The sequence below is a fragment of the Polyodon spathula genome, chromosome 53 (assembly GCF_017654505.1).
Source record: "Polyodon spathula isolate WHYD16114869_AA chromosome 53, ASM1765450v1, whole genome shotgun sequence".
NCBI classification, from domain to species: domain Eukaryota; kingdom Metazoa; phylum Chordata; class Actinopteri; order Acipenseriformes; family Polyodontidae; genus Polyodon; species Polyodon spathula.
The window spans coordinates 876604-900308 of record NC_054586.1 but is presented as its reverse complement, the minus strand read 5'-3'; the positions used below and the strand labels follow the sequence as shown (position 1 = coordinate 900308).

At 42.0% G+C, this 23705-nt stretch overlaps 1 protein-coding gene across 1 annotated transcript; it reads right to left on the bottom strand.

Moving 5' to 3' along the window:
• Positions 1-405: 405 nt before the first annotated feature.
• acvrl1 (activin A receptor like type 1) lies at positions 406-23519 on the bottom strand. Its single transcript, XM_041239267.1, has 12 exons — positions 22696-23519; positions 15798-15863; positions 13169-13342; positions 11954-11992; positions 11060-11281; positions 9125-9330; positions 8503-8602; positions 7619-7765; positions 6723-6998; positions 5050-5247; positions 1825-1955; positions 406-1223 (listed from the first exon to the last, which is right to left on the bottom strand). Exons 2-12 carry the CDS (start codon positions 15859-15861, stop codon positions 1089-1091), a joined length of 1692 nt encoding a protein of 563 aa, XP_041095201.1. The 5' UTR covers positions 15862-15863; positions 22696-23519; the 3' UTR covers positions 406-1088.
• Positions 23520-23705: the final 186 nt, after the last annotated feature.

The following is a 23705-nucleotide window of genomic DNA, read 5'->3' as shown; positions in this document are numbered from 1 at the left end:
CTGCATGAAAACCTCAGGGGGTGAGAATTTCAATTTCCACTAATTGTTGATACAGAAACAACAGGCACCTCTGTGTGAATATGTTAGACCCCTTGTGCTTTAATTAGGCATCTTAAACGACTTCTAAAAAGCTGCTTGTATTTTACCATTGGTGGCGATGTGTTCCTTTTCTCTCACTGTTTTAAATGAATTGCCATGTGGCCAATTAAAGTCATCAATTAAATTAGACAATCACTAATTTGGCAATTTTCCAAGATGTTCAGTTCCAGTGGTTTGATTTCATGTGCACAACAAACCAACACTGCAGAAGCAATGGGGTGTTGTAATACAGAAGAAATGGGGTGTTCTGATACAGAAGCAATGGGGTGCTCTAATACAGAAGCAATGGGGTGTTCTGATACAGAAGCAATGGGGTGCTCTAATACAGAAGCAATGGGGTGTTCTAATACAGAAGCAATGGGGTGCTCTGATACAGAAGCAACTGCTGTAGGTCTGAATATTCAATTCCCAATTCCAGACACAGAGGAGTGTAAATACCAGACAGCCACTTCTGAAAGACTTGCCATTAATATCTGCTTGATATCCATCTGGTGAGCTAGCAGATTGTCTGCTTCATTCCTGTATCCTATCTTGAATGATAATTATTTTGCTTTTCCGAACCGGTCCTATTAAGGCCACTGTAGCTGAAATGCATTGACTGAAGGCTTAGTTGGCTGTTATACTCTAAATGACCACCAGGTGGAAGCACCATCACAGCTGATGGTCAAAGCTACATAACTCCTGATGCTACCTCTTGTCCTGTGTTGAAGGATTCAGTTCTGTTGATTAGACTGTGTGGACTCAGAGCTGTGGGAGAAAGGGGGTGGAGGATAGGGGATAGGGGACAGGGGATAGGGGCAGAAGGAGGTCTTCCCTTTAGCTCTTGTTGTGTGTTGGGCTTCAGAAGTGTACGAAAACAAAGTCTCTTCCCATCCACTGAGATTTTAAATACGTAAAATATTACTATTATAAGTATACTATTATATACACATATAAATACACAGTATATATTTTGATATATAATATGTATGAGAGACGGGTTGTCTAGTTTAGTAGTCTTGTTTCAGCTTGTCCACAGGGTTGTCCAGCTTGGACAGGGTCTTTTTGATCCGCAGGGAGGTCAGTCTGGCTGAAGGGCTGGCATACCAGCACTCCTTCATGACCTTGGCAATCATGGACAACGTCTGGGAGAAGAAAAAACAGCAAGTACCAGACTTTACTGGAGCTGCCTAACTAGAGCTGAATCATCTGCTAAAGTGAATCTCACACCGCATCTCTGCTGTGAATTTCAACAGCAAACCAAGGAATTAGTATACACTATACTTAACTATACTACACTGCTCTAAACTATACTGAACTATACTACACGGCACTACAATACTATGTACTGTGCTACACTACAATAAACTCGGTCACACTACACTAAACTGAACTATATTACACTGTACTACGCAATATTAAACAGGATTACATTAAGTTAAACTATACATAAGCAATAATTTGTTTTTAAGTGTAGTGTATGAGGAGGTAGGCATTGTGATCTGTAATAAATATTTGTGTTTTTCTCCAAATTCACTGCACTTAACAAATCAATGCTGTTACAGCAGGTTCTGTACTAAAACAGCCTCAAATCCCTTTCTGGACTGAATAAATGACGCATTAAACTCTACTGCAGTTTTGTCGAGCTCAGCTCAGCTCATCTGCCCAATTTATTTTCTTTCCTAGACTGCCCTGTAGGGGTGGTTTGTGAATCTGACCCGGTTCTTCAGGGTACTGAGTCCTTACCGGGTCGGAGTAGTATCTATTGGGGATGTTGGGTCTCTGTTGGTCGGTGCACACCACTTTCTTCATGTCCTCGAAGCTGGGGTCTGTCGGGACCACGTCGAAAAACGGGGGGCGGTACTCCTCAACGATCCCTGCACACCAAGCAGAGACGAGAAGCATTAGATTTCCACTGGGATAACCGTGCTCCTTCACCCCTTTCAAAGCCTTCAGAAGCAGCTCCTTTCTAAGAGTGTTGAGCTTCATTTATTTTTAGCTGACAGAAGACCTTGACAAGTGACCCCCAAAAGCCGGTAAACAGTTCAATTATGTTTTTTTTGTTTTATATTTATATATATATAAAAATGTTCCCCCGTTTTTCTCCCAATTTGGACTGTCTAGTTGTATTTAGGCTCAGCTCATTGCTACCACGCCTGCGCTGACTCGGGAGCGGTGAAGACGAACACACACTGTCCCCCGAAGCGTGTGCCGTCAGCCTCCCGCTTCTTTTCACTCTGCAGGCCCGCCATGCAGGCGTCCAACCAGCCTACAGGGGTTGCTGGTGCGCGATGAGCCGAGGACACCCTGGCCTCCCGGGAGGCGCTCGGCCAATTGTGAGCTACCCCTGGGAACTCCCGTCCACGGTGGGCAGTGGAATAGCCTGGACCTGAACCCGTGATGTCCAGGCTATAGAGCGCATCCTGCGCACCACGCGGCGCAACTTTACTGGATGCACCACTCGACAGCCCGATAAATGACATCCCAATATCCCACACGATCACCCACAGCGACGCGCTCAGCGTCTAACACAGAGAACAACTTTACCACTTCTCAACTGCGTGTTTCTATAAACAGTCCCGGAGGCTGAGGAGTCCTCCTCTGCACTACTTACATCAAAACGTCCTCATGAAAACACTCTGAGATAAGATTAGGCTCCAGCCTCCAGGCTGCAGGAAGCACAGCGGAAAGAGAAAGAGCTGCAGTAAAGGCCGGCCCTTTGAATCACAATCTGGAGGGCCTGAGCGCGAGACCGGCCGCTGTGCCAGTCTAACAGCGCACAACCTCTGCTGGCCTCTCCCGTATGCTGGCGGCGACCTCTAATCAGGTTAATTTCTCACGCACTCTTTACTGTGTCGGAACTGTCTTGCAAGGGAGCGCTAGAGAAAGCACACCTTCAACCATTATCACAGGTGAAACCGTTTCGAATGTTTTGTCGTTGACATTCTGCATAGAGGACTTCCAGTCTCAGTTGGCTCCAGTGGGGACACGACTTTTAATTAGGGATATTAGCACCCCACAGCTAGTTCCACAGACCCCCGACTGCACTGCCCTCAGGTAGCATTAACCCTTCACTGACCGCTGAATCACCCTGGCGCCCTATTCAGAACCTCACGGGGCTGCTCAGTACAACACGCTATCCTCGCGCTCTGCTGGACTAAAGCTCTTCCGTTTCTATTCATTGTGGGATGAGAAATGCCAGAATCTAAGGAAAGATGGTCTTCTTGCTTTTTATAATAAAGTTTTCTCAATATATATTATATTACTAAGTATGGTGACATGTACTTTACATGCACAGCGCTACCAGATTTCCAGAACGAAAAACTGGGACATTGCTTTATATCTTTTTACCTGAAGCAGTTAAAATTATTATTATTATTATTATTATTATTATTATTTTATTTAGTAGATGCCTTTATCCAAGGCAACTTACAGAAACTAATCTCTGTGATTAGCATAATCGTCCGGATTATATACATATATATATATATATATATATATATATATATATATATATATATATATATATATATATATTAAATATATATTTTGTTTTAACATGGTCCAGGGAGTCACGCAAAATATTAATTATTAAACACATAATCATAAATATTAAACAAGTAATCCATAAATGTGTTTTATTTTTGTATGATAAATGACTGTGCTGTCGACTTGCTGAGCACACGGCTACAGTTTCAGACTGGGACAGAAAGCTGGGAGAGCAGCTGTTTTCCTGGCAGGTCTGACAACCCTGAACAGGCTTGCTTTCAGCAGGCTTTTGTAAAGTCTGCAGGCTTGTTCTGCGTCTTGCTTTTGAATAATAAAGTGTTCCTAATGCACCAATTACTGTCTGATGTAAAATTAGGAAAGGGGCTGCAGATTACAGTTGCTCCTCTGGAGATCATCCTTTAGAGAGCGCTGTTTCCTGGCCTAGCCGGGGCCTTCTCGAACGCAGACTGGGAGTATCAGTGAAGCCTGAGAGCTCTGACTGAGGAATCAAGGCCAGAAATTCCTGTCATCGTCTCTCTCCCTCTCCCTCTCTCGTGTTTCGAGTGCCTGGAGCGAAACACGATTAACGCCTCCTTGATTAACGCTTATTATAAACACTCTAATCTGGTGTCAACACCAGGTTCCGGGATAAACCGACCCTTGAAGAGCTCAATCAGGAGTTTATTTGTGAAAATGCTGACTCCCCCCCCCCTCGAGGAGACAGCCAGACACACAGATAGGGTGAGCCGCTGGACTGCGTCCAGATTGCACAATGAACACAGCAGAGACCAGGCCTGTGAGTGGAGCACTGCTCAGTAAAAGAATCCCTTTGGTACGGCGTGCAGCGACGTATCCATACATTACAACATAGCCTGCTGTGTACAACACAACACAATGTATCCCAGAGCGCTGAACAAAGTTACAAGAGCGCTCATATATACAATACACTCTACACCCAATTATATAAAAGCGCATTCCAAAAAAGGATGCTGTCAATTTAGATTTAAAAGGACCTACTGTTTCAAACTGCCGGAACAGAGTGCCACAAACGAGGAGCACTGATTCAGCTGACTTAAGACGATTTTTTGGAATAACTGAAATCTTCGATCTCAAGGAACGAACGGGAATTGCACAGAGCTAGCAGTTCTTGAAGACAGGATGGGCCTAATCCATGAAGGACCTTATACATTATTACAGAAACTTTCAAATCAATTCACTAACTCACTGGTGTCCATTCTAAGTACTGGAGTAATATGTTTCAATATTTCAAATGCAATTTTCTGGACAGTAAGGGATTAAGGTGGAAGGCATCAGTTTACGACGACCGTGAAAATGCTTTTTTTAGTTTCTGTGATGGCGTTTACATTACCATAAGAATGAGTAAAAATAGCAGGAACTGTTTTGCAGGGCAAACGCTTCTTTGAGGTGATTATCAGAGGGAGGATGGGAGTGCCAGCCCTATGGTGGCTGCTGTGACGGTACCGTTGATGACAGTTCTGCGGGTGATCTCCCACAGCACCAGCCCCAGGGCCCACACGTCCGTCTGCTTGTAGGACTCAAAGCAGTCCGTGCGGATGCTCTCCTCCAGCACTTCTGGGGCCATGTACCTCTTGGTGCCCACGCGGAGATTGTTCCCAATGTCCAGGCTGTCACTGGTCTGGCAATGCATCACAGCCAGGCCTGCGGAGAGAGCAGCATGCAGTCTCTTTATACTGGCTAACAGGTTACAGCAGAGCTGTGCATCTCTATACTGCTCAATGGATACAGCAAAGCTGTGCATCTCTATACTGCTCAATGGATACAGCAGAGCTGTGCATCTCTATACTGCTCAATGGGTTACAGCAGAGCTGTGCATCTCTATACTGCTCAATGGATACAGCAGAGCTGTGCATCTCTATACTGCTCAATGGATACAGCAGAGCTGTGCATCTCTATACTGCTCAATGGATACAGCAGAGCTGTGCATCTCTATACTGCTCAATGGATACAGCAGAGCTGTGCATCTCTATACTGCTCAATGGATACAGCAGAGCTGTGCATCTCTATACTGCTCAATGGATACAGCAGAGCTGTGCATCTCTATACTGCTCAATGGATACAGCAGAGCTGTGCATCTCTATACTGCTCAATGGATACAGCAGAGCTGTGCATCTCTATACTGCTCAATGGATACAGCAGAGCTGTGCATCTCTATACTGCTCAATGGATACAGCAGAGCTGTGCATCTCTATACTGCTCAATGGATACAGCAGAGCTGTGCATCTCTATACTGCTCAATGGATACAGCAGAGCTGTGCATCTCTATACTGCTCAATGGGATACAGCAGAGCTGTGCATCTCTATACTGCTCAATGGATACAGCAGAGCTGTGCATCTCTATACTGCTCAATGGATACAGCAGAGCTGTGCATCTCTATACTGCTCAATGGATACAGCAGAGCTGTGCATCTCTATACTGCTCAATGGATACAGCAGAGCTGTGCATCTCTATACTGCTCAATGGATACAGCAGAGCTGTGCATCTCTATACTGCTCAATGGATACAGCAGAGCTGTGCATCTCTATACTGCTCAATGGATACAGCAGAGCTGTGCATCTCTATACTGCTCAATGGATACAGCAGAGCTGTGCATCTCTATACTGCTCAATGGATACAGCAGAGCTGTGCATCTCTATACTGCTCAATGGATACAGCAGAGCTGTGCATCTCTATACTGCTCAATGGATACAGCAGAGCTGTGCATCTCTATACTGCTCAATGGATACAGCAGAGCTGTGCATCTCTATACTGCTCAATGGATACAGCAGAGCTGTGCATCTCTATACTGCTCAATGGGTTACAGCAGAGCTGTGCATCTCTATACTGCTCAATGGGTTACAGCAGAGCTGTGCAGTCTTTCTGGCTGAAAGGCCATCCGTGGTTACTAGGAATTCTCCTACAGTCAAACAAAAATAAATATGCCTCACTCCTCTTTACTAAAAAGCTGCAACACAGCTGCTCATTGAGCACATTGCACGTTTAAATGACTGCGGTCTGCTGCTGGTCAGCTTGTAAATGCTGCCTCAGTCTCAGTGGGTTTACTGCTGATCTCAGGAGGAATTAGTCTGTAAGTAAAGCATTATGGACGGCAGGGATTCCCTGCCTGGTTCTTTACCCAGGTCTGCGAGGCAGCACTGCCGGTTCCTCTTCACCAGGATGTTCCTGCTCTTCAGGTCGCGGTGGGCGATGGCTGCCTTGCCCTGGGTGCTGAATATCTCAGTGTGCAGGTGGACCAGGCCGCAGGCGATGGACAGGCAGAAGCGCAGGCAGCCCTGGGGGTCCAGGGTGGTGAGCTGCAGGTAGTCGTACAGTGAGCCGTGCTCGTGGAAATGGGTGATGAGCCACAGCTGCGTACTGGAGTTCTTGGAGGTCATGTCCGAAGCGATGAAGCCTGCCAAGCATAGCGGGGTTATCACTGATCCTGGAGTCTCCCAAAGCACCAGAGTTATTTCAGTCTTAAAAATAAGAAAGCGCTGAGCCCCATACAAATTAAACAAACTACACTGCTGCTGAATTAGAAGAAAAGGGGGAACCTGAGAGTCCACTTTACTGTGAGTTTAATAAGACACAACCAAGCTTGTTACCTGTATACAATGTAGCTAATCAAGCTTGTATTAAAACCTGGAACAGGTGAAACTGCTATGCAACAGGAGTCTTATTCCCATCCCTGCTATACTAAAACAGGGCTTCTCAAACTCGGTCCTGGGGTCCCCTTTGGCTGCTGGTTTTTGTTCCAACCAAGCTCTCAATTACTTAACTAGATTTAGAATTAGATATTTTTACTTGTTTTCAGCTCTTGAACAGATGCATAGTTCAAGTTAGCTGTAACATTTGATAAGTAACTTGAACTGCAACTGTTTAAGAGCTGAAAACAAGTAAAAAGGTCTAATTAAGCACATTATCAGTTCAATCAAACCTACATCAAATGGCATCAAGTAAGAAGGCGTGATATTTAAACACAGGAATCCGAGTGCCGGACAGCCGTTCCCGTGGCTGGCTGCACTCACTCACCCAGGATGTTGTCGTGTCTCAGCTGAACTGTGTTGTAGATCTCAGTCTCTCTGAACCAGGACTGCTCGTCTCTCGAGGAGAAGATCTTCACAGCCACATTCTCCCCCATCCACACCCCCCTCCACACCTCACCATACCGCCCCTTACCTGCGCGCAGAGCAGGGAGACAAATACACACTGTCAGTGCTCAGGGTGCTGTAGACCCTAGAAGCAGGGCTGCGTTTTTACACTGTTGCTTATTTCAAGATCTAAAAACAGTATTTCAAGTTACTTCATGAGTAAACTTTATATCAATTAAAGCAGGAAAAACTGTCCCATTCAAAATGCCTCATTTTTCCACATGTTTCAAAATATTAAAATTCTTACCTGGAAAACAGTAGAAGCTACATTGTAGAATATTTCATTTTTTATGTACACATTTTAAAGACTTTCTATTTTCACCGTCAATGAATTATCAAACCAAATAAAAACATACATGAATGTAAAAATGACAGCAGACGCGTGAAATGCCTCTTTAAAAAACTGGACAGAGCGATCTTTAGCAGAAATATTTCTGATCTTTGATGCCACTGGTGTCTTTTTGGTTGAAGATATTTTAAAGTGCAGCTCTATGCAGTGTGTTCTATCATTTACCTGCCAGGTTCCTAAATGCACCGTAAGACGCTGTGCATCAGTAAGGCAAACGTTTGCTGTGTTTATTTTTAAGTGATAAAAAAATATGTATTTTTCGAGGGACAAACTAGCTATTCGATTGATGATTTGTTCTGGTATTGGAAGCGCCTAGAATATGCTTGATGTTACGCGATTTTAACTAAGGTTAAGATCGCTGCCAGAACCATCGTTTTGCTTAATGGATTAGAAACTTCCAAGGGAGACAGACTCACCCACACACTCCATGAGAGAAATCTGTCTGGCCACTGTCCTCTGGACTAGGTATGGGAGTCCAGATCCACTCCCAGAGGTGCAGAACTCATCAAATATATCCTGCAACACAGAGAAAAGCCAAGGTCTGATCAGACTGAAAAAGAAATTCACCTTTTATTTCACTCCCTCTCAAGAGGACTGCTAGCAAAAGTAACCGTGATAGGCATTATTAGTCACAGTTACAACTACACTTCTAATTGTGCTGCGCGTTTGGATCTTGCACTCAGATTGTCAATGACACAGCAAGCTTATAAGTGTACGGTGGCTAGCTCTGATCAAGCTGAGGGTGTACTTTCTCTAGCGCTCCTTGTATGACAGACCTGACAAAGAGCTAAGAGAAATGTGCTCTCGACAGAACATACATTATAGGTGCTACGATCTGAAACATTGCATCATTATTTCATGCATTTTAGTGCTCGTGTGCTAATAATGAGTGCGGTTACTTTTGTAATTGTACAGTATTTGTTTGTCTGCTTGTGATGAGGGGGACAGGGGACGGGGGACAGAGGGCTGTTATACACTTGATGAGGTAATACTCCCACAGCTTTGACCCTGATTCAATAGTAAATCAGTAACTGGTACCCCACAAGTGCTCTCTCCCAGGCTGGGAGTCCGAAGCACGTTGACGTTTCCAAACTCTTCCTCTTTGGCGATCACCCGTTGGCGGCGTTGGGAGTTCATCCACCAGAAGACCAGTATAACCAGTGGCACCAGTACAATGAGAACCAGCACTGGGATCACAGTGAACAGAACCAGCTGCTCCACACTGCCCTCTGGTGGTGGGGTGGCTGTGGATACATGGTTAAGTAACAGTTAGCTCTCTTGAAAAGGATCTCAGGGTTATAGAGTCACCATTGAAAGCATCTCGCCAGTGTGGTCAGGCAATCAAAAAGGGAATTGAATGTTAGTCTGTATTGCAGAAAGCATGGAATACAAGTCAAGAAAGATTATGCTATGATTACACTATGCCCCAGTTACAGCCCACCTAGAATACTGTGCACAGTTTTGGTCCCCTCGTGACAAGAAATACACCATTTCACTGGAAAAGGTACAGAGAAGAATAACTACGCTGATCCCAGGACTAAATGACATGAATTATGAGGAGTGTGTGGGGGATCTTCCTTCAATTTCTAATCCATTAAGCAAAGCGATGTTTCTGGCTAGGATCTTAACTTTAGTTCAAATCATAAGAAGATAAGAACATAAGAAAGTTTACAAACAAGAGGAGGCCGTTGGGCCCATCTTGCTCGTTTGGTTGTTAGTAGCTTACTGACCCCAGAATCTCATCAAGCAGCTTCTTGAAGGATCCCAGAGTGTCAGCTTCAGCAACATTATGTCAGCTTCAACAACATAGACCATGAAACATCAGGCATATTTTAGGCACTTCCAATACCAGGGAAAGAGGGGACTTTATTGAAGTTTATAAAATATAATGGTATAGACAATGTGAACCCAAGACACTACTTCAAATGTAGCACAGAGAGAACAACAGGGTATAGATGGAAGCTGAGTAAAAGTATGTTTAGAACAGACGTTAGGAAGCACTTTGTCACACAGAGAGTTCTAAATGCATGGACCTTGAAGGGCTGAAGGGCCTTTTCTCATTCTCAAACTTTTCTTATGTTCTTACAGCAGTGTGCAAATTTATCAGAACTTGTTGCTTCTGTATTAGAGCACCCCATTGCTTCTATATCAGAGCACCCCATTGCTTCTGTATCAGAACACCCCATTGCTTCTGTATTAGAACACCCCATTGCTTCTGTATCAGAACACCCCATTGCTTCTGTATTAGAACACCCCATTGCTTCTGTATCAGAACACCCCATTGCTTCTGTATCAGAACACCCCATTGCTTCTGTATCAGAACACCCCATTGCTTCTGTATCAGAACACCCCATTGCTTCTGTATCAGAACACCCCATTGCTTCTGTATCAGAACACCCCATTGCTTCTGTATCAGAACACCCCATTGCTTCTGTAGTTTTGATTTGTTGTGCGTATGAAATCAAACCACTGGAACTGAAAATCCTGGAAAATTGTCAAAATAGGCAAATTAGTGATTGTCGAATATAACTGATGACTTTAATAGGCCACCCACCACCTCAATTTAAAATACTGAGAGAAAAGGAACACACAGACACTAATTATAAAATGCATGAGACTTTTTCTAAGTTGTTTAAGATGCCTAAGGGTGGTCCAGTGGTTAAAGAAAGGGGCTTGTTACCATGAGGTTCCAGGTTCAATGCCTATTTCAAGAACACACGATTGAACATTTTCACACGAGGGTCTATTGTTTATTTATCACTGATCACTGACCAAAAATTGAAATTCTCACACCCAGAGGTTTTCAGGTGTATAAAGGATATCAATGACACATCTTGAGGTGCTCTGATACATTTGCACACTGCTGTATGTTCTTACCGAAAGATTAACAGTGCACAGAAATAACTGAATCAAGCAATACGGACAGTCAGAAGGATTCATTGTGTACTCAGGTAAGACTGAAGCAATGCGTACTGGGCAGGGGCACAGTCAGGTTGGCGTTACAGAGGGTTCCTTCACAGCACTTCTCTCCCGGGGGCGGCTGGCGACAGCGTTCCATGATGTGTGTGGTGTAGCAGCCTTTCGTAGTGTGCCCCTTGGCAGGCACAATCACGAAGCACCTGCGACCCCGACATCTACCGTCTTTACATTCCCCGGACCTCTCGCACACACACTCCCATTGACCCAGGTTGGGTTCTGAAAAACCAGGGAAAGAGAATGGCTGTTTGGACCCCAGGGATGAAAACAAGACTCCCATTGCATAGCAGTTTTACACATCCTAGTTTTACTGGGAGTTTAATAAGAGCTGGCTACCTATACACTGGGGCTAATCAAGCACACAGTAAAGCCTGGAATGGGTGAACTCTGCTATGCAATAGGAGTCTTATTCTCATCCCTGTACTTTATGTTTGTGCCACACCTTGTATGTCAGTAACAGACCACTGCAAATCTGAAGTCAACAAAAAATAGATTGAATCAGAACTTAAAATTGGCCATGTAGAGATTTTTGAGTTTCCGCTGCGTGTTTGAAGGCGCAGAGCTCCTTGGGAGTTGTATTTCCCAGGAGTGTCTGCTTCGAATCTGTTTAATGTTTACTGTATATGCTGTAGGACTACAATACCCAGAATGCACCCCCCCCCCCCCAACACATTTCTCCGGGTAACGGTACTTTTATTTTGCATTTCAAGCTCTGGATATAACAGATCCCTAAGACCACAGTGTGCAAACAGGTACAAATAAACATGAAACCTCCCTTCTAAGACCAGTCAAAATGTGGCTTTAACAAGCCTTGCGACTGAAGGTACGCAGGGCAGCTGAAACATTTCTCAAAGGATTTTTATCAAGACATCATTCATCTGTGATTCTTACCATTTTCATTTTCCTCATAATCACCGAACGTGGGCTTCGCTGGAATAAAACGAAACACAATTTCAATAGCAAACAGCCCTGCTTGCAATCCTCAACAGAAGAACTCAATAACAGGGTTCCTGTGCACAGATGCCATCCCGTTTATAGAACATATAGCAGTTCTACCCATAGTTATTTAACACCAGTTCCTAAGTACAGGATCCATTGTGTTTGGGGTAAGGGTTTGCCGATATGTTCAGAGTAATTGCCTTTAAGAAGTATTTGTGGTTGGCAGGTATAAAATAAATCCACTCCATTAATGTGTTGGTTTCAAAACAAGAAACACCGTCCTTCCCTCACCTTTACAATAGAGTACCAACCAATGGCAATTTAGTATTTTAAAAAGCCGTCTCGAAGCACATGTTCCTCTCCTCCTGACGTTTTTTTTTTTTTTTTTTTACTTGCTGTACTGCTGAAATGAGGCTGTAAACTGTCAATTAAAATATGTTGCGAAATCAGCAAAGGCAACCGACTTGTCACATAATTTGTCCTTTCTTTAAACCTGACCGCTGAGGGAACAGGGAGTTGTGTTTCTTCGTCAAGTTGAATCAGAGATTACATTTTGCCCAGGACTACAATCCCAGAATTCACTGCAGGGATTACACATTTCTAAGTGAAATAAGGCTCTATATTAAAAACACTGTGAATTTGCTATTGATTGAAACTCAATAACTGTGCAAACAAGGGAAACCAAGGGGCCGCATAGCATTGTGTTGAGCAATTAACACGTTTTATTGTATTTAATTAATACCTAACAACTTCAAACTTCTTAAAACTAATCACTCTGGAAACAGACATCATTTCACACAGTTTGAGCAGGCAGTATCCTATTGCCCGGTCTGCTTGATATGATATCTCTTAAACAATAAAGAGACGCCCGACATACATCAAAGAGATAAGGAGAGGGCTTTTTAAGACTTGGATGGCATTAATTTCAACTCATAGCAGAGAAAATGGGTAAACCGGAAAAAAAAAGCAATTTAATTTGTTTCTGCTATTATCAATAAAAAGAAACCGTGAACCAATTATTAGCAAAAAGTCCTTTCAGCCCAGTATCCAAGACAAAAAGCGACAGAAATAATGATAAATAATAATAAATACAGAAAAAAAATCTGAAAGCCACAATAAATGTGCCTTTATAACCCAGAAAAAAAGAGTTTGATTATAATCACTTACCAGGGGATGGCAAGATGGTGTTTGCATTGCACATCTCTGTCTCACAGCAAGTAAAGCCCTCTGGACAAGTATTATTCAGACAGCCTTTCACAACTGTGTTTGCAAGTCTAGCAGTAAAGCACAAGTCCCCCAAGCATCTGGACACATTTACTGAATCTTCGCATGGAATGTGTTCTTGCAAAAGAAAACAGAAAAGCACACTTATTCCAAACTACAGATCAAATGGGATCCTTCGCCTGTATTCTGTAGTATATACATGATGCATCTCCCTGCTGCAATATAAGATCAGTTCACACCAAGAGCTTTCTTGAGCCATGTTTCATTTTGGAGAGAATGAGCAATGAATATAAAGCCCAAGTTTTTACAGGTTTTTTACAGGTTTACAGCAACAGACGGTCTGTGTTTGGAATTTCTACAGCTGATCAAGTGTTCAAACGAATGTCTAAGTAATTATAAGGACAGCCGTTACTGTTGTGCATGTGTGACTGAGTGGCAAATGGAAAGACACTTAACTTTCAACACTGAAGATGCATGGTAAAGAAAGTTCGATAGACAAACCGCTCGAAGCAACAGACCAATGAAATGTATAATGCATGCTAAATATTTATAACACATTCCCATTTATATTTTCTTCGGCAAAAGATGCAGAACTTTATTAATTAATTACAAAAATAGAAATAAAAAATATCTGCATTTTGTTAAGGAAATGTTGTGTCCAGTGACAGTGTTTCGGGTTGATTAACACCTTTGGATTGAAAGCAACTTTGACAGCGTCAAAACACACCGGGCAGTGACACTTTGACGCGACACGTTTGTGTGAAAAGACCTTTAGATTCACAAATCATGAATCCAAGATTACAACATTTGTCAGTTCAAATGACATGCTGAAAGCAATTCAGCTGGATCACGGGAGTAAAAGTGACCTACATCACAGGAAGCCCTTAGGAGGAGAACAATGTATTCCTTTATTAATCTATAGAGTTGTATTTGAAAAGGATAATCCTGGATCACACTCCCTTACGTTGGAGGACTGGGGCTACACATTAAATAACAAATACATGGTCCTGTAATCAGAGCAGTGGAATTTCATGCCGGCTATGAAGCTCAGCACAATCTGAAGGGCTGTGTTTGCAGAGTTAACAGCTACATTTAGACACGATCATAGCGATATAAAGAGAAAATTAAAAAAACAGGTAGATTTAAAAATGTCACAAAAAACGTACAAAGTAGCCTGTCCTCAGAAAATAACGGGGTATTTTGTCAACTAGAGGCTGAGCCCTCCATGCCGAAGGGCAGGCAGCGGGATGTGTAAAGGGGAAGAGAAGCATGTGCAGCTCATACATGCTGACTCAATGAGGCTCTGCTTGGGAACCACGAGCCAGCATGAACCAGACAGCCAGTCACCAGACAGGAAGCCAAGAGGAAGCTTTCCAACACTGAGCACGGAGGCCCACACATTCCCCTTACAAAGTAAAAATAGTAATCAGTATAATAAGAATTATCAGAATGACAGTAATAATAATGATAATAATATTATTAATATACAATCTTAGCAGGACAGAATGGATTCAGCTGAAGATTTAAAGGGCACCTTTTTATTTTATTGTGTTACGTGTTCCCATGTGTTGCTACAACTGTTTACATGAGGTGTGTGTATTGTTTTATTTTTTTAAATTTTGACCACTTTTTTTAAACTTTTAAATTGCATTCCCTGCCTCAAGATGGCTTCCCATGTACCCGCATGGACCTCTCAGAACTACATTTCCCATCCTCCTCCTGCTCACATATGTAACTGAGATGGATTTACCAGTGAGCAGGAGGGTGATGGGGAATGTAGTTCTGAGAGGTCCGTGCAGGTACATGGGAAGCCATCTTGAGGCAGAATGCATTTCAAAAGTAAAAAAAAAGTGGTCAAAATTTAAAAAAATAAAACAATACACACACCTTATGTTAACAGTTGTAGCAACACATGGGAACATGTAACACAATAAAAGGTCCTTATGTGCCCTTTAAAAAAAGAAGATTATGAATTCAGTTTCACTTTGTTACAGACTGTCACTTCATGTAAAACAAATTGCCCAGTTGAACCAGGTTTAATAAAGGAAAGCATGAAACCAGGAAAGCGAGGGATTCATCTGCTTGCTGCACCCTTAGAAAGCTGAAGCAAGATTTGCTTGACCGCTGAAGCCAGTTTGTGTTTGCACGCTCTGTTGTTCTTTTTTCAACGCCAGTTCTGTCTCGGGTTAGCATGGAACCAAACTGTCAGATTACTTTGACATGCGCTGTTTCTGCAACGCTGTTTTGAAAATTGCCGAATCCTGTATTCAATCATTTTCACTGATGTTCTTTGTACAGTGTGCGTGCTGTAGTGTGGGGTTTTACACACACTGACGTACCTGGCATCGTTCATAAAGCAACTACAACATAGTATAACGACTCCCTCTTAAATATTTTCACATATCTCATGGACCCCTGGAAGCAATTCAATCAGATGTGACAGGCTCTGCTGTACTAGAATGTTTTTTGTAACCTTTAACAGCTGGCCAGTGTGGGTCTATTGACTAAATACAACCGATTGTGCATTGGAACATGTCCACAAGAATGACGCTTGTATTTGGGCTGTGCCTACCTGTTAGAACACATGAAAGAACCAGGGTGGCAAGAAGCACAGTGCAGGTTAAACCACTGGACATCTCTGTTAAAAAACAAAACAAAAGAGAAAGACTATCATTACACTGAAACCACCAATCTCATTTCACTGAACCCGGGTTAAATAAGGCTTTTGCAGGGATGGGAATAAGACTCCCATTGCACAGCAGTTTGATCCATTCCTGGTTTTACTGTGAGTTTAATAAGACACACCTGAGCTAGTTATTTACATCATAATAAACCTTTAAAAGGGCAATTATACAAACACAATAAAAATGTGTGAGGATCAAACTTCATCAGCAGCATACAGAGAGCAGAAAAAATAAACTATGTGTTAAAGGGGACTGAAGGGGACTGAATTGTTTCGAACCTCTTGCATTGGCAAGAGGTTCGAAACAATTCCCAAATCTTTAAAAACCAGAGAGAGAAAGATGATCAGCTTCCATCTTCATACTGTGATGGGAACAGCTCCATGTCTTCGGGGGGTGATCTGCAAAAGATAACTCTCCTGTACGTGTTTGAACACTTGGAGCAGCCAAACGAAGTCCTGAGAGAGAACCAGTGGTAGTCCTTTCAAACAGAGCCCTCAAATAAGGCGGTAACAAACCTTTAAAAACCTGAAACACAAAACAATACCAAAGAAAACCCCTCTGGTTCATAAGTAAAAGCCAACCTAGTTTTATGTGTCAACGGGGAACAATCCGCCACATGAATTACACAGTACATCTAGTAGAAACTGCTTACAAGTAAATATAATCACCACAGACTAAAAATAGTAACAGTCACTAACTTTACCTGCTAGACAGGGAAAGAGCCTTCTCCTTCCTAAAATGAAAACCCAATTTTAAAACCAATTTATGATTAGGGTCATTATAAGTAAGATTCTCATCAATCTGTATACCTAGATATTTATAAAAGGAAATTTTCTCTAATAAGACTCCAAAGAGACCTAACACATTTTGCACCCTACTGTAGAATACATTTATATTTATATGTTTCAACAGCTTTCTAAATATCTCAAACATGGTATAATGTCATTTCTGACAAATCTTGAAGAGGAGTTCCTTAGTCTTTTTTTTTTATTGTTTATGATATTTATTTATCAGGGTCACACAAAATTATAACATAATTGTCACTTGCATGGCATAAGATTGCATTTTCAACTGAGCAAGTAGGGTAACTTCCATTGATAGGCCCCGGGCAGACATTGATGTTCAAAACTAGACATCACACAACCAGAACAGGCATTTTCTGTTCAAGGAACAGGGCATTTCCCACGCTAACTTACTAACTTCCACACTCCAACTTTGTGAAATTGAAAACCCAGAAGAAAATGTACAACCAGCCTCTGCCAAGGACAGCGAAGGACCTGCCTTTAGCTGCTGCATCCATGCCAGGAAGCTTGAAGCAATAGTTCCGCATTTAGCTGTGAAACGGTGAGGGAGAGTCTGGGCTGGTGCTTCAGTACTAAGGAGGGGGGCAGTGGAGAGCTGATGGACTACGAGGGAGGCAGAGTGGCAAGTGTAGGAGCTAGTGAAGTGGTTAGAGAGGTGGAGGCAATGTACATTAACAGCGTGGGCTAGTGGTTTCAGCTGAGGGAGCAGTGTAACCTGTAATTAATTGTGAGGGGGCTGTAAAGGAAGGCACTGTGGCTTAGAGCTGAGGAACTGGGAAGCAGTGTGACCTTGGGGTTCATTGATACAAATGAATTGTGTTCTCTTGGGCGGCTGGGGGACGGAATGCCCTAGCGTCGAGAGAGAGAGAGAGAGAGAGAGAGAGAGAGAGAGAGAGAGAGAGAGAGAGAGAGAGGTTTGGCTGTCTGGGTGCTAGGCGCCGGTGTTGAGTGCACCCCTGCGAATGTTCTTTCTCGTCGAGGCAAGGTCTCCAGGCTGGGGAGAGCCGGGCTACTAATTGCAAACCTCCAGTCTGAGTCTCTTTCTTTTCCTTGTTGTCCAAACATTTTATAACATAAATATTGCTGTCTGTGCTTCCTGCCATTGAAAGCGAACGCACCCATCGCTGTAGCAAGTGGAACAGGAATCCAGATTGTTTCGATCTTGGTTGAAAAGTCACGCAACCTCAAGTACCAACAAGAGACATGCTGTTATGCGTAGCAGACAGCCAGAAAGACTAACTGGCAGGCAATCAACTTAAAAAACCCACTCAATTAAAAATGATAATACAAACTGGGGCTTATCACGGTATAGGTTGATTCAGTCTGTAATTGTTTATCATAGACTGTCTCCGTGTTCAATGTTAAACACAGATCCGATTCTATCTCTCTCAATTCCTTATTGCTCAAGGGAAAAGCTATTGTTGCTTTTTTCCTCCATCTTTTTCCAGCATTTTTTATTTCTTCCTGCCATTATATTATATACACATTCAAAAAGTTCAGGGTTCAAATGGGGGTGAAGTGATAGGACGTAAGGTTATGAAAATGGCTCTGAAATGTCAACAGTGACAAAATAAAACTCAGTTCCTTTAAATATCACACATCATTAAAGGAAGTTTCTTACTGTAAGACGTGAAACACATTGGACTTTTGTTTGTTAACTCCCTGGAATACTTTCACTATATAGCCCAAGACCGCACACTATAACTGAGGGAACACGGAGCCACTGGCTTGGAATGTGGTTTCAGGAGACTAGTTTTCAGGCCACTGCACGAGCACACCAGGGGAGACTGGGGTTTCATACAGAAAAGTTACCTCAAACTAGGGTTCCTGGAACCAGGTTTCAAGCCACTGTTGCTGAAAATATGGGTCTGTTCTCCCTCAGCTTAACATGCTCTGGAAAACAAAATCTGCAAAATCTGAAGCCAGCTATTTGTTTTTAAGCTGCAAGGTTCCACAAACATTTTTGACTTTACACAAAACCACAAAGTTGTTTATAGCCAATGAGAACAGAGAAAAAAAAAACACATTTCAGTGTCTTTTGCTTCGTTTTGAAGTTGACCAGAAGACAGTAGTCAAGGCGGACAAAAACAATGTTGATGAAGGAGTGGGCTTAATGTACAGCTCTGGCCAAAGGCTTTGCATCACCCTATAGAATTAACTTATTTTGCTTCATAATGTCGAGGGAAACCTGCTGAATAATGTTACGCTAACATATTGAATTACACACTGCTTTGACAAAAATAGAAAAATGTGACATTTCGAAACCTAACATGAAATACTGTACTACTATTATGGCTTCTGGCAGACACGGTAAACAACGGCTTATTTCAGGGTTAAAAGTATTTATTTCAAGATATTTCATGACTAAACATAATATTTATTAAAGCAGAATAAATTGCATTGCCGGATTTAAAATGGGCCATTTTCTCTAGACTTATTACACAACAAATATCCCTAAATAGATTGAAATGCTTACCTGAAAAACATTAAATGCTTGATCGTAGAATATTTCAATTTTCATGTCCACCTTTTAAAGACAATCTATTTTCACTGTCAGTGAATTATCAAACAAAATAAAGACACGAGAAACGTCCCCTTCCTGTGCTGGGCAGAGCGATCTTCGCACAGATATTTCTGATCTTTGATGCCGCTGCTGTCTTTCTTGTTGAACGCGTTATTATAAAGAAATCGCGCAGTGTTCAATCATTTACTAGAAACAAAATAAACTTGCGGTGCAACAGATGCAAACTTTTGCTGTATCTAGTTTTTAAGTGATCAAATGTGTATATTGACACTATTCTTTCAGAAATAGGAATTTTCACAGGGAACTATATATTACACTGCAATCTGCAAATTTCACAGAAATCATGACATTTCTGATAACTGAAAACATGACAGCCTTAATTATATTATATTATATTATGTTATATTATATTATATTACATTATATGTGATGTTGTTTTCGCCTTTGTAAATATTCTACACATTGTATTTGCTTTTGAATAATAAAAGTATTCTAAATGAATCAATTATCGTTAATTATTACCTGCCCAACATTAGGGAATGTTAGGAATGCCAGCTGATGGTTTTTAGAGCAGGGATGAAAATAAGACTCCTATTGCAGAGCAGTTTCACCCGTTCCAGGTTTTCAGACAAGCTTGATTAGCTGCAGTGTGTACAGGTAACAAGCTCAGGTGTGTCTTATTAAACTCAGCGTAAAACCAGGACTGTTAAAACTTTGTATTGCTTACCATTGTCTTTCCATACAATTTCATATCCCTGGCAAACAGGCAGAATTGATCACACAGATCAGATTATTAATCGATCAATAGATATATAATATGTTTATGTTTCATAACTTGATTTAATTGATCACTTCATTATATAAATAAACATATTTAGCTCTATAAACCAACATAAATACAGTAATGGGTGGAAATAAGACTCCCATTGCATAGCAGTTTGATCTATTCCTGGTTTTACTACGAGTTTAATAAGACACGCCTGAGCTTGTTGTAGAAACACTGCAGCTAATCAAGCTTGCATTCAAACCCGGAATGGGTGAACTGCTACGCAATAGGAGTCGTATTACCATCTAAACATACCTTGCTTTGATTTTATTTGAGGTTCATAAACAGGCTAACATATTTTACTATAGTACGCTTTACAGGTAAAAACGTTTGTTGGTTTTTACCAACCGCATACGGATAGCAAACTTCTTAAAAGCAGTTTGAAAAAAGTATTTTTAAAATGTTTTTTTTTTTTCGCCCTTTCTCTGTGTTGTGTGTGGTTAAAGAATAGCCATGCCATGCTTCCTGTCTGGCTTCAGGATGCAATGCAGGACATGGCTCCTTTTCCAGGCCTGGGAGCCCCCACAGGAGGACCCGACTGTAGATCAGCACAGTTTTAAAAGCTGTCCTGTTATTTATACAAAGGGAACAGAGAAGGGAAATGACAGCCGCTTCCAGGTTGGCAAGCGAAGCCCCGGCTCCTGTTTGGAGATTATCAGGGCTTCAGATCAGGGAGCCTGGGCAGACCTTACCGCACAGACTAAACAAAGAGCATCTCTCAAAAACAACAGCTCCCTCTCTCTCTCAGACTGCAAGATTCCAAGCAGTTAATCTCATCCCTTTAGAGCTTTTTTTTTATAGCTAACTTGGCATGATATGATAACGTGTTGTTTCTGGTTTGCTCATACCAGATTTTTATTACATGCAGTAAAACTTTTAGTATGTAGATGTAAGAGTGAGAGACGGTCATTCCCAATTCAGCCACCGGGTTGATTTCAAAACATTGTCAGATCTTAAGGGATTCCAATGATTCAGCAGGTAACCAATTCCATGCCCTCACCCCCTCCTGCCCTCTGTCCTAAGTCTGTCTTCTCTTAGAACTGTGAAACCGTGTCCCCTGGTTCTGGTTCCTGGGCCGTGCTTAACGTTTTGTCTAGGAATAACTTTGTCAGCTCCTTTTATGACTTTAAAGAATTAATGACTGATGAAGGACTCATATAATAGTTAGAATTAAATTAGCCTGGAGGTCGCAAGTTTGACTTCTATTCTATTGCAGACGAGAGCTCCCAGGGGATTGGGAGGGCTCAGGTCAGCCAGGATGTCCTCGGCTCACCGCGCACCAGCGACCCCTGTAGTCTTGCCGGGCGCCTGCGGGCCTGCCTGTAAGCTGCCCAGAGCTGCGTGGTCCTCCGACGCTGTAGCTCTGAGGTGGCTGCGTGACAGACCTGCGGAGTGAAAGGAAGCGGACAGCACACGTTTAGGAGGACGCGTGTGTCCGGTGTGGCAGCGGAGAGCCAGCTTGAAATAACCTTTGCTCAGAGGTCACCAAGACAGGGTGATGGAGACCCCCAGAAGGGAGACACAGTTGCAAAGGAGGCACTGGGGAGATAAGCTTGCAGAACAAGTACTGAAAGCTGAGCCTGGACTATATAGGTTAGGGAAGCAATAGGGTTGGTGTAGCGAGCTGAGCCCTGCTTTTGGAAAGCTTCTGTTAAGTGAAATGGTCCCATTAACAGAAGTCATATTTCACAAGCTTGACTTTAAATGGAAATAAGACAAAAACACAGCAATCTGAAACATATTGAGACTAAACGGTTGATTTGATTGTTCTATACCTACTTGCAATTATTTTAGAGAATATACAGCAACAGGGACGCTCTCTGTGTTCCATCAACAGCTGAGGCAATCTAGGGTGATTCCACAGTGCTGTAAAATGCTCAAAACACTATTTAAATTGATCAAGTACCTTCAAGACTAATATTTCACTGATGAAGGCACCTGAGGAAATGCTGTTCAGGTTTATTTCAGTATTTAAAAACTACATGCTCCAAAATAGTGCTCTTTTGAACAGGGGGAGGTCAAAAAATGTCAAATGGCTGGACAGCAAAGTTCTCGCAAAATCAATCAAACAAACCACAAAAAACATCTGTTTTATTTCTATTATTATACCGTTATGTCAGGTTGCCAACAGCAACGTTTCAGTTACAATGCTAAAGTAAGAAGCTGCAGAAATCATCAAATTGTTGTTTAAATGTGGAAAATGTCCAGAATCATGTTGGGACATTTGGACTGCTTTCTTGACAGAAGTGACTTCAAGCTGTCAATTTAAGAAATCTTAAGCCTGCCATGTCGTTTCTTACTGGATGTGTATCGTTTCCGGTGTTGTTTATTTATTTTGAAAATAAAACTCATCGTTTTTATCTTAGTAACCAATAACTTACATTCACGTCACCTGTACACACAGTCCTTGCTTGGTATAGTCTACAGTATAGTTGTTAATTGGTTACTTTTTCACAAAAATAGTCATTTTTACAGTAAATACATGTCCAATCTCACACAGTTTTATCAAAATGAAGTGTAAGCCATATTGTAAATTCAACCAGATAATAACTGAATAATTGGATACGACAGTAAGGTGTTTACACGCTGGTTTTTAAACAATGCCGCAGTCAGCCCTCAGGTATGCTTCTTACCTGTTGAGTTCAGGGGAGCGGCGTTGTCAATCGAAACAGCTCAGTGTTGATGCTCCTTTCCCGTTCATTCAAAGCACAAGGAGACGTCACTTACATGAGAGATGCAAAAAAAAAAAACTGTCCACGGTTTTAAAAAATAGCCTGTTTTAATATTTTGCCATAATAACAATACATTGTTCAGCGTACTGGGCAGAGTGAGTGCCGAGCGGTTAACTTTTCTGAGTCGGGTCAAACAAAACTAGTTGGCTACTACATTATATCTCTGTTTTGTTGTTGTTGTTTTTAATACGCAGTAAATAAAGAACTATATACGAAATATGTCAGCAAGCAAAATTAGACTGAAATCACGACAAAAAAAGTGTTTTATTAAGTTTCCTCAGCTTCCTTTTTTTCCCCCATAAATTGTGGAAACATTCCAATAACTTAAAAAAAAAAAAAAAAATGCTAAAAAAAACTTTACTCCCGAGTGTGTGTCTTCAACCCAGTACAGCGCTCCTGGAAACGGCTCAGTCAGAACCGAACCAGATCCGCACCGCCTGTATTTCAACTCTTTCGTGATGGCACGGGCTTCATATACTGTCAGCGCAGATCGCAATCAAAAACGAAACTGAATTTTGTTCTTTTTTGTTTTCAGTTTATAAAATTGTCCCACCCCTCATTGTCTAACGGTACCCTGAATCTGCTCCCAGTTGTTTTTCCTGTCTGTGCGTGCTTGCCTGCTGAGATTTTTTTAAATTTTTTTTTTTAAAGCTGTCTAGAATGAGGGAGCGATCTGAAATGCGTGTTCTTCCTGCCGGTTCGCTTTACTCTGCTATACTCAGCCGCTAATACAACGTTTCCTCTGGAAAACCGCTGGCAGCTTTCTGTATAAAGGGACCGCCCGGAACAGTTAGCCATGTTTGTATCTATAACTGTACATTGAACGCTTTTATTTTAGGATTATTACACTTGCTATACCTTTAGGGAAACTTTTATAAGGGTTAGTTTACCATGGTTTGTTTTTTTAATGT

Excerpts from the sequence above, each read along its gene's own strand:
- acvrl1 (XM_041239267.1), bottom strand. The coding sequence starts at position 15,861 with ATGTCCAGTGGTTTAACCTGCACTGTGCTTCTTGCCACCCTGGTTCTT. Across the intron at positions 11,993-13,168 it reads CACCATCTTGCCATCCCCTG|CGAAGCCCACGTTCGGTGAT; the intron begins GTAAGTGATTAT and ends GTTTTATTCCAG. Across the intron at positions 11,282-11,953 it reads TTATGAGGAAAATGAAAATG|AACCCAACCTGGGTCAATGG; the intron begins GTAAGAATCACA and ends CTGGTTTTTCAG.